Source organism: Haplochromis burtoni, unplaced genomic scaffold (assembly GCF_018398535.1).
Source record: "Haplochromis burtoni strain Fernald_Lab_line unplaced genomic scaffold, NCSU_Asbu1 Contig_1992, whole genome shotgun sequence".
NCBI lineage: Eukaryota > Metazoa > Chordata > Actinopteri > Cichliformes > Cichlidae > Haplochromis > Haplochromis burtoni.
In genome coordinates, this window is record NW_024584353.1 from 1,526 (window position 1) to 12,031 (window position 10,506).

Consider the following 10,506-nt stretch of genomic DNA (forward strand, 5'->3'; position numbering starts at 1 on the left):
GAGTCCAACAAACAGGAGGTTCATTTCATCATTTGATACTCAGCTGTCTGTCACTGTCATATGAAACATATTTAAACATGTCCAGCATGTTCTTCATCTGCTAAATAATTTTTCATCACTGGTGGAGAACCTTATTGTCTCCAGGATCTAAAGGATCAATTCTGCTCCAGCTTTTTATTGAGCCAAAAAGCTGCTGTTTCAAACAGAGGTTATGTTAACCAGTTATAGAGAGAAAGGACCAGGGGAGCACAGAAAATTCATAGAAATATCACCACTTGCCTCAACATTGACATAATTTAGAGCAAACATGAATTATGCAGCTTGCTGTTGTTCATTTTGTTGAATTACAGCTGTGCGTCAGGCTGCTGTGTGACACATCCTGCAGACATGTGTATGTTTTGCTGTCTTTGAAGGTGCAGCTGATGGAGAAGAGCAGAGACACTCGTGTGAAAAATATTGACCCTAATCTGAGCGTCATTTATTGCATCAACTCACAGTTCATTATGCTGTAGAACACGTTACATGTATTTCAATATTAACTCTGAGGCACTGTGGTTGCAAAGATGTTGTTCACAGTGTGAAGCTTCAATAATTTTGTCACTTTTATCAACAAAGCGCTGCAGAAACATCAACATCTGTCTGACTTTATTTCTGACAGATGATCAAATCCGAGAGGGAGAAGGATGAAATCATTACGAAGCTGAGGCAGACGATCCTTACACTGGAATCAAAGGTATCTGAGTATACAAAGATCAACATGGACATATGTGATGGCTGTCATACTCCCGATGATCAGACCTGCACACTCTCTGTGACTTTCTGTGAAGTGGTTGGTAGCACAGCAGCTGAAGTGATGTGTTTAATGTGATCAACCTGCTACTTTCTGACTTTCTGTTGAGAAACAAGAACAAGAAACAAAAAGTGTTAATTTAAGAGAGGTGTGATTTCATTGTATTATGATCTTTTAAAAGAACATGTGTGTAGTCTGTTCTTATGAGTCTTTTTCACTTTTTCTTCAGCTCCAGGAGGAGAAACAGAGAAGGGAGAAACCTGAGAAACAAGTTCAGATGTTGCCAACTGAAACAGAGGTTTGTGTTTTTAATTTGGTCATGAGCCACTTACCTGTTGTCAGCTTTGATCTCTATCTTTATGACACTAACCAAGAAAAATTAAACCATCAATGACAACAAACATGAGACAACAATGGAATTAGATTACTAGTGACAATGAAATCCAGTGTAATTAAGCAATATATAAATCAAGATTAGTTTAATGTATTTGTTGTTCTTTTAATCCAGTTTGATAAAGATTTGATTTTTTGAATTTATGTTTGAATTCTTTCCCCCAAAAAGATGACAGCCTCCCTTAATAACAGGTTTACTGACTAATGTCTGATCAAATCTTTTATTTTATAAACAGAACTTAAATATGATTTAAAGGGTATCTCCTTATAGGTTTTGAAGAGATAAAGAGTAAAGAAAATGATGCTTTTAATTTCAACAGGCAAATTTATTTATTTGTTTTACTTTATTTACATTCGTTCTTTCATGTCTCCCATTTTTACTTTTTTCATGTGAGAAAAGGCAGCACATTGAGAGGAAAGTGGAGAAACTAAAGGAAATATTTAAGTTCAAAACGCAGGAGTTTCATCTTATCATTATCAATTTCTGAAATATGAAGTGCTAGGAAGGAAACTTTAGTAATGTAATCTTTATTTTATAAAACTGTTTTGTTAATGTGCAATTTCTACACACTGAAGTTGATAAAGAAATCAATGATTTCAATAAATGTATGACATAAAAATGTTTCCATAGTAGATAAGCCTGAAATATTGAAAAGGGGGATAAAAGAAGAAAGAAAAACAAAAGTCACACATCTTAAAAAAAGTCTCTTTCTCAGTTTAATGTAAAGTGCTGGAAGAGAAACTTTGGTAAGAAATGTCTGCACATCTGACTGTTTCTGTACACTGAAACAGATGAAAAGTACAAATTTTACTTTTCAATTAATAAAAATATTTTTATTGTAGATACCAAACCCATAATTAATATGTACCAATTCTTCAGCTGAGTGATGCAGTTGTAAACCAATGTTGGTATAAAGGAGTATTATTATTAATATTTTTGATATAATGAAAATAATTTAGACTGTGTCATGTATCTAAGCAGTGTCTGTAAAGCATTTATTTAAATGCACAATGATATGCTCAAAGCAAAACAATCAGAAACTTAAAAGCACAAGAAAACTAAACTAGGAAACATAGCACACTATTCAAGATCAAAGCAATAATACATAAAAGAAAAAGTCTAGAAGACTAAACACTGGGTCAAAGACCATGACAGCAAGTGTATTATCTGGTCTCATGAGTCTTTTTATTCAACTCCAGGAGGAGAAACAGAAAAAAGAAGAAACTGAGAAAAAAGTTCAGACCTTGCCGATCAAAGCAGAGAAGGTTTGTGTTTTTAATTTGTTCACCAGTGAGGAGCGCACACGTATTATTTATTTAGGTTTGAGAAAAGGAACTCTAATTACATGGTCAGGAAATCCAACGCCAACAAAGAAAACAACCATTTATTATTAATTAATGATCTGATTAAATGTCAAATAATAATAAAAAAATGTCTGTCTACTTTAAGGAAGAAACAAATCTAAAAAAAATTCAAATTCATTGTTAATTAATATATTTCACCAATTTTTAAAATTTAAACTAAAGGCATCTGTGACTGTGTTGTGTAATTACTCGTGTGCCTTAAAAACAGCATGTCTCACATTCCTTAATGCTTCTGACTTGCAGATTTCTCACATCAAGAGTCCGTCCAAGCAGAAGAAAAAGAGACTGAAGGAGCCTCAGAAAGAAGTCAAGGCACAGCCCAAAGATCAGTGCTGTGCTTTCTGATTTGATTTTTATTTTTAAAGAATTAGTTTAAATTTATGTTTACATCAACAGCTGGTGAGACAAAGCAAATTGCAAGGCACCCATATGTGTGTGTGTGTGTACGACAGAGAGCAATTTTAAAATGTGTAACTTTAATGCTGTTATATGCACCAACTGGTCGCAGCAGATGTCCACCCCCTGAGCCTGATTCTGCTCTGATTCAGGTTTCTTCCTGTTAAATGGGAGTTTTTCCTCCCCACTGTAACCAAGGAACTGGACTCACAGGTTTTTTTGTTTTTTTTATTGTTGGGGTTTTCTTTGTATTATTGTACGATCTTTACTTGACAACAATGTTCCCTCTAATTTTTCACGTGTCTGAGCGAACACACAAACTCCCTGAGCGGTCCCTTGGACCACTGTGAGCGACATCAGACGTGTGCACTGTGGTCACGCCGGCATCTAATCCATCCAAGTTACATGGTTTATTAAAATAATCAAATTACAGCATTTACATTTATGTTAGACTACTTTTAATTAACTGCTTTAGCCCACTTACAATGAAAATGTAAAAAAAATCTTGTTCATGACCTGTGTAGTATGTTAACACTATTGGAAGTAAAAATAACTTGAACTCCAATTTCGAAAACACAACTTTTTTTTTTTTTTTTTTTATAAAGCTCTGACTTGTATTATGAGTCTGTGGTCTGGGAGAGAGTCTGTAATCTCTGTCTGCAAAATATAGTATATAATGACCAATGCTGGGCAATTAATTATATAGTTACTTCTTCAAAAAAGTAACTCAGTTTGGCAAACAAAGTTTTTTGCAGCTATTTTTTTAAATGCAGCCAAGGCGTTTTTAAATAAACATTTCAAACTATTTACAGAACAATCAGCTGTTCTGCATCAAATTTGATGCCACACAAATTATTTGTGCCACTCCAAAAATAATTTCTGTCCACTATGAGATAAAGGAGAACAACAGCCTGATACCTGCAGGCCTGACAACAGGAGATGTATCACTCCTGTAACATTCAGCAGTCGCCTCATTGTTCTGACACACACAACAAAACTACACTACACACTAACTACACAAGATTTGCGCTAAACGTCTCAAATCTCTCACATCTCAAAGCACCGCCGTCACTCCTAAAACTTCCCCCCGTTTCTTAACAACTAGATGCCACGTTGCCATATCATTTTTTGATTGGTCGACATGGTACTTTTTTGGACGAATAGGAAAGGGAGAGGGGGGTGGAGTTTGTTTTTGCTCACAGGCTTTGAGCCTTTTTTCTTATAAAACGCCGTTTTTACCGTTTCTTCCCGCAGTAAATATAAACAACGAAGTATTCAGGAAGAAAACCAAACATTGCAGATATTTTTATCATAACTCTGGTTTTACGTGGCCTATCAACACAATTTAAAAACTGGTATAAAGTCCACACTTTTCCCGTCAATTGTTCCGTCTGTCCTGCTCACATCTCCAATGGTTGTACACGTTGTCATTAACGTGGCTTCACTCCACATCAGCCACGCCGCTTTGCTAGCTAAAACACCGGTGTCGGCACATAAGGACGCTGTCATAGCCTGTCAACGACGTTGATTAGCTGCGTATATACGAATGTGAATCACATTATTGGCTGGACTATGGGATAAGGTGGCATCGTTCTAATCCCATACGGGAGCAGCCAGTCACTCACTGACTAACACTGCAAAACAGAATTGTTGAAGTTTTAATTTCAATTCAGGTTAGATTTGTTTTGTGCGCAACGCAGATTTTCTGTGCGCAGAGACCGTGCCAGCAGTGTGCAATTGCGCACGTGCGCAGCTTAGAGGGAACATTGCTTGACAAGATAATGAACTTTGACTTTGCTATATAAATAAAATTTAATTGAAATTAATTATATCTAAATGTTGTCATTGTGATTGAAATTTATTTTATCTGTTGACCACATGTTTTAGTTTTATCACTTATGTGTCACTTTATTCTACACATGTGGGATAGCATTCAGTTTCAGCTTTATAGCACACCCTGCTAATCATCGTGAGAAAGTTGGAGACACTCAAGCGCCGACCATATAGAACAACAAGTAGAACAATCAAACTTTCCTCTCGTCCAGGGGAAGGCTGCAGGTCCCATAAAGGTAAACAAAAAATATACTCTCAAAATTACAGTTACAATTTTATATACAAACATTTTTCTTGTTCTTTTTCAGATTTTCAGCACAGCTTTAAATTGAGAACTCCTCCACTTTTGGAGTCAGGTGTCACTGCTCTCTGTGGCCTGTAAGACAGAATAAAATATCATGAAATAAAGATGTACATATCCATTACATAGCTTAAAGCCCAGGCTTTAGTAAGCAAAATTTACTCTAGAGGTAACAAGACAAGTACATAACTTCACTCATACCTTACACCAGCACTAGTCTGATCCACTACAGAGTAATAAGACATCTGTTTTAGGCCTAGCACAATTACATGGCCACTTCACTGAAAGTACTATGCATGACAGCCACTGCAAATTGAATGCATTTCTCAGAATGGAAGAGGCTAACTTTCAAAATAAAGAATATACATTAATTTTCAGGTCTTAAGCCACCACTCATTCCTTTATATTTTACTAGGAAATTGAAACTGGAAATAAGTGCAGCAATTTATTGAAATATGCAGTGTAGAACCCCCAGAACGCCAAACCTCTGAAAACCACCAGGGGGAGCCCTTTTGATCCCACCCTGCAACATCAGCAGTATTTACAAAGTCATTTCTTGAAGGAGAAGTTAATTTTCACCATACTTCTTAGCAGCCACTTTATTGATATCCAAACATGATTTATCATCTTTGTGATTTTGTGGCGTTAAACATGTTCCAGTACTTCCAAGGGTTGAAAACTAGGACTTACTATTGCAAAGAAGTGAGGCGTTCTGGATATTCCTGGATGATGACTCGTACTCAGTGTTATGTTGTAGCTTTTTCATGACCAGATTTTTTGGGGTGTATTTGGTTTGACGTTTCATTTGTATAAATTGTGATGTTTGCATTTTTCTAAAACATTGCACGTCACTGACTAAAGAATTTATAGAGCATTTTTGTAAACTAATGTTATACTTTTTATTCATGGATTCAAGTGAGAGTAGAGTTTTTAACAGTTTTGGATGAGAGGATGTTGTAAAATTATGCCTTGCGTCTGTCTAATAGCCAGGAATCCAGGAAGCCAGTGCATGAATCTAACTGAATGTATGTGCAAATGTTTGCATGCCCATCAGAGGGAGTTGTTCACTCTGTGTGCTCTTTTTAGTACTAATTTACATTTCTTTTAGCAAAAACTCCAAACTTGGCTCAATTCTAACTTGTCAGCTTTGGTGATTTGGTCTTCTGTCATTTAACTTGTGACAGTAAGTTGACTGCTCAAATAAATAAATAAATAAATTTGGAAAGAAAAAAAGAAATCGTGTCATATTCCTTTAACTCAAGAACATAAATGACAAATTCAATTGTTTTTAAATGAACCCTCAGGTATAGAAGCTTAATGCTGTCTTTAAAAAATGTTCACATTGATCCACATGATAGATTTAAAAGGAATGACAGCACATGTCCCTGCATTAATGTGTTACACTGTGTGATGACAGCTAACCTCTGACATTGATATACAGAGACATTATACTATAACAATTCTTTATAGTAAGTAGGAATGTCTGCTGAAGGCCAAAGACCAGTAATCTTACAATCCGGATAGAGGAATAAATATCTTCCTTCACTGGGAGCCCTGGGCCTTCACCTCCTCTGGAAGTCACTGTGGAGCTCAACAAGTCTGATTCTTCTGAAAACAAGAAGATCACATGTTTTACTTTAATGGAGAAATGATACAATAATCTGAGAAGACTTAAAAAAAAAAATTGAGCGAATTCTTTTTTTGAAAATATTTCAGAAAAATTAAAGAAACTAAGAAGAGATGAACAATTTCGGTTTTGACTGGCATTTCAGTTTAACATCTTGAGTAAGAGGATGAAGTTAAAGTTACTGTCTTACAGTGGCTTTAAATAGTAATATGATTTAAATGTACTGGCATCATTTTGAAAAGATCTAAAATGTAATAAAATCAAGATACTAACCTGGCTGGCAATTTTGTTGGGCCCCACGAATGGTTAAAGTGGAGTACACAAGTTCATCTGAAGAAAAAAAAAAGCTGTATATAACATAACCAATTATAAATACATATATTACAGGCTGAACTTTTATGCATTTTCTGTCTGTGAATTTATGCTGTGGTTTGACCCAAGGCAGGTTCACATTAGCACAAACACCAGATGGATGGAAAACAAAACCCTGCATATAACACATAGAGGGGAGGTAAAAATATCCCGCATGTATGCAGCATATCTCAAACGTCACATGATGACGCTACTGCTGCCAAATTTGACTCTCGTAATTCTCTGAGGTCAACCTGTTATAAATAACAAAAGTATTTCAGTATCTCAAAACAAGCAGTGCATGTTTTAAAAAGGTGTTATTAATTTAGACATACACATTTTATGTTTGTCACACTGAGATAAAAAAAATTATGCCAAAGGCATATACAACAAAATACAAAGAACCGCATCTTTCTAGCAATTTAAAAACAAAAATCAGTTGACACAATGACACTATTTTGCTCCAAACTACTGACCTGCTGTACTGGCTTCAGCAGAGTGTGATGTGCTTGTTAGTATCCTTTGTAAAAGCGATGAACAGAAAACAAGAAATCCTGACATGAACAGAGACACAGAGAAAGAAGATGGATTAAAGCTTATCATTCCAACATGACTATGTATATATGCAAAACAGGTGATTTCAAAAGTTAGAGTTCTAGCAGTAAATATCAGATTATCAAAAAAACCTCTAGTTTGCTTTGAAATGAAAGAAAATAAAGAAAAAACAGTAACAAACTTAATATTTACCTGCTGGATTGGCTTCCATTGAGATGGACGCTGCTGTTGTTCTCCTTTGTAAAGGTGATGAACAGAAAAGCAGAAATCCTGAAATGAACAAAGATACAAGAAAAATATGAATTAAAGTTTAGCTTTTTATCATGACAAAAAGTCAGAAAAAAAAGAAGACTAACAGTCATTCATACAACCATTTTCTGTTTAGTGGTTGGTCTCTCATTCCTCATCAATACTGTAGTATATAATTTCCTCAACCTCCTATGTGGACATCACATTTTGGATTGTCTAGACCACAATACTAAATTTTGCTCTACCAGGGCCTGATATCCACTTACGAGGATATTATACTTCCACTGTTCTATAGAAATTTAAAACAAATGCACTAACATGTGGATTTCATTTTTCTCAGAAACAAATATCAGGTAATTATTTGTTTTTACATTCATTAGGTCCCAATCAGCCCAAATAGCAAAGAGAAATTGAAAATGCATGCCATGAAAGAGTTCAGGTTTTAGGAGGTTAAACATATGGGCATGTAAGATTTCATTAAAAAGTTAAAACTAAAAAACACTAATTTAAAGAAAAAATGAGTTACAACACCCTTTGATTAAAGTTGTAAGCCAATATAGCAGTGAATTAAAAATAAGTAATCTATTGCAGTAATCTAGATACTAGATTACTACATGTTTCATACTTTGTGTTTCTTTGAGTCTTTTGCCTACAGTTTATTAGAGGTAGCAGTCATTTTTACCTGTGCCTTTCCCTGTATGAAGAAATCGAACCAGCAGAGTCACCAGTATCATGATCAAAATGATGATGGCAGTCCAAAGCAGGGCGATGACATATTTGTAGTCAGAACCATGAGGGCGAGTGTCTTCATGAGGCAATGCAGGTAACACTAGACACAGAATGTTTTTGTATTTATAAATTATACATATTGTAATAAATTAACAGAAAGAAATAAGCATTTTTAGAGAACATTTGTTCCAATGAATATACAGCATTCTCTCAATCTTCTTATAATTCCTTATTTATTTTTTGTAGTGAAAAAACAAACAAACTGAACTTTTCTTCCAAGTGTCAAATTACTAGATCTGATTATGTGTCTATACATTTACATTATTTTTCTTAAAGCCTAATAACGAGGTGTATCTGTTCTAATTGAAACTGATATGTTATTATGACTCACCTTTCATGGGCAGCCAGCTTTCCGGTGACTCTCCAACATCAGGGATGCTGCACTTGTAGAGACCTTCATTTAGCTTGGAAAAATTGTAAACGTTTATCTTTTCTACAGCTTTTTTTTCCAAGATGACATCATCTTTGTAGAAAAATGCAAAGTTGGTGGAAGTTGTCTTTTTTCTGCAGAGAAGAGTGACACTGCTGCCTTCAAGCACAGCAAGAGCCGGACTGTCCAGGATCACAGAACCACCTAAATATTTATAAAACATGATAATATATTTTTTTTATGTGCACTCCTTGTGATAATCTGAAAAGATTATTGAAAATTTAAGTGCGATAAAGAGATATAATAAACTACTACTACTATACACAACATTACAAGGTACAAGAACATACAAATAATAGTATTAAAACCCTTAAGAAGGTATTCGTAACTACCAATGGGATGAAAGCGAGTGCAAATCTATATTTTTTTCACAAATAAATAAGTTATAAATATACAAATCAATGAATGAATGAAAAACAAATTGATTTGCAGTATAAACCAGCTGTGATACACATACCTGTGACTGTGATGTTAACAGTATCACTTCGCTCTCCTCCTTTAGCCTCACACCAGTACTCTCCAGTGTCTCCTTGATAGACTTTATCAAACACACAGGAGGACCCTGATGATGTCTTCTTTGTTACACATGCTGGACTAAACGCTTCATTATTCCTAAACCCTCTCAGCTGAGTGGAGCCATCACAATGCAAAGACACAGATTCATATTCAAAGTGCTGCAGTCTGTTTGGAGTAACACGAGGGACAGCTGCATCTGAAATTAAGAATATATTAGTTACACAGCCGACTGTTAAAACTGAAACTGTGTAAATGCTTTTTTTAAACTAAAATGCCTTCTGGTATTATTTAGTAAACCAAAATTAACAAATCACTTTACCTAAAAATAATAATGAGATGTTTTAATGAAAAAGTAAAAATGGAGGATCCTAAATGATATTGTAAGCACATACAGAAGATGTTTTGGCTCTTTACATTGTTTATACAAAAAGAATGAATGAGTTCTAAATAAATTAATAAATTAAAAAAAATAAACAAACTCACCCTGATCCCACGTACAGCTTTTCTGAACTTCTGTTCCCAGCAGAATAAATTCAACCATCACTAGATAAACAAAAAAAAACCTCTTGATGTTTTTCCTCAAAAATTATTAACCTCGTCATATAAACTCATACAGAAACCTGAGACTAGACACTTACTCATCCTGAAGCACAGAGTTGTGACTGCCATGTTGTCCAGTTGACTGAGCATCAGGCTGAAATACAGCTGAAGTATTTGAGAGTTTCCTCTTCCTGTGCAGAGTTAGAGTCACGCTCACTGTAACCTCAGTCTATAAACAACCACAGCTGGAGTTTATATCCTCCTTTACATGTCATCACTTACTGTATTTACTCATCTCAAGAACAGGCTTTAAGGGAAGGTCATATTTTCTAAGATGATGAACTTACAGTTTTACTCTAAAGAATACATGG

The 10,506-nt window shown here is 35.0% G+C and overlaps 2 protein-coding genes and 1 long non-coding RNA gene across 3 annotated transcripts; 1 reads left to right on the forward strand and 2 right to left on the reverse strand.

Moving 5' to 3' along the window:
- Positions 1–420: 420 nt before the first annotated feature.
- Positions 421–3,095, forward strand: LOC121813596 (protein PXR1-like). The gene is made up of 4 exons (XM_042217448.1): positions 421–733; positions 1,020–1,088; positions 2,384–2,449; positions 2,792–3,095. Exons 1-4 carry the CDS (start codon positions 659–661, stop codon positions 2,891–2,893), a joined length of 312 nt encoding a protein of 103 aa, XP_042073382.1. The 5' UTR covers positions 421–658; the 3' UTR covers positions 2,894–3,095.
- Positions 3,096–6,616: 3,521 nt separating this feature from the next.
- Positions 6,617–7,883, reverse strand: LOC121813598. The gene is made up of 4 exons (XR_006053780.1): positions 7,804–7,883; positions 7,533–7,610; positions 6,979–7,035; positions 6,617–6,686 (listed from the first exon to the last, which is right to left on the reverse strand). It is a non-coding gene; the product is annotated as an uncharacterized LOC121813598 (long non-coding RNA).
- A 636-nt stretch (positions 7,884–8,519) lies between these two features.
- On the reverse strand, positions 8,520–10,267 carry LOC121813597 (low affinity immunoglobulin gamma Fc region receptor II-like). Its single transcript, XM_042217449.1, has 5 exons — positions 10,234–10,267; positions 10,079–10,138; positions 9,537–9,791; positions 8,981–9,223; positions 8,520–8,689 (listed from the first exon to the last, which is right to left on the reverse strand). Exons 1-5 carry the CDS (start codon positions 10,262–10,264, stop codon positions 8,520–8,522), a joined length of 759 nt encoding a protein of 252 aa, XP_042073383.1. The 5' UTR covers positions 10,265–10,267.
- Positions 10,268–10,506: the final 239 nt, after the last annotated feature.

What these genes read in the sequence shown, in the direction of transcription:
- LOC121813596 (XM_042217448.1), top strand. Translation starts at nt 659, where the DNA reads ATGATCAAATCCGAGAGGGAGAAGGATGAAATCATTACGAAGCTGAGG. An exon ending in TCCTTACACTGGAATCAAAG is followed by an intron (nt 734 to 1,019) that starts GTATCTGAGTAT and finishes CTTTTTCTTCAG; the next exon opens with CTCCAGGAGGAGAAACAGAG. An exon ending in TGTTGCCAACTGAAACAGAG is followed by an intron (nt 1,089 to 2,383) that starts GTTTGTGTTTTT and finishes ATTCAACTCCAG; the next exon opens with GAGGAGAAACAGAAAAAAGA.
- LOC121813597 (XM_042217449.1), bottom strand. Translation starts at nt 10,264, where the DNA reads ATGGCAGTCACAACTCTGTGCTTCAGGATGA. An exon ending in AAGCTGTACGTGGGATCAGG is followed by an intron (nt 9,792 to 10,078) that starts GTGAGTTTGTTT and finishes TCTTAATTTCAG; the next exon opens with ATGCAGCTGTCCCTCGTGTT. An exon ending in AAGCTGGCTGCCCATGAAAG is followed by an intron (nt 8,690 to 8,980) that starts GTGAGTCATAAT and finishes TTCTGTGTCTAG; the next exon opens with TGTTACCTGCATTGCCTCAT.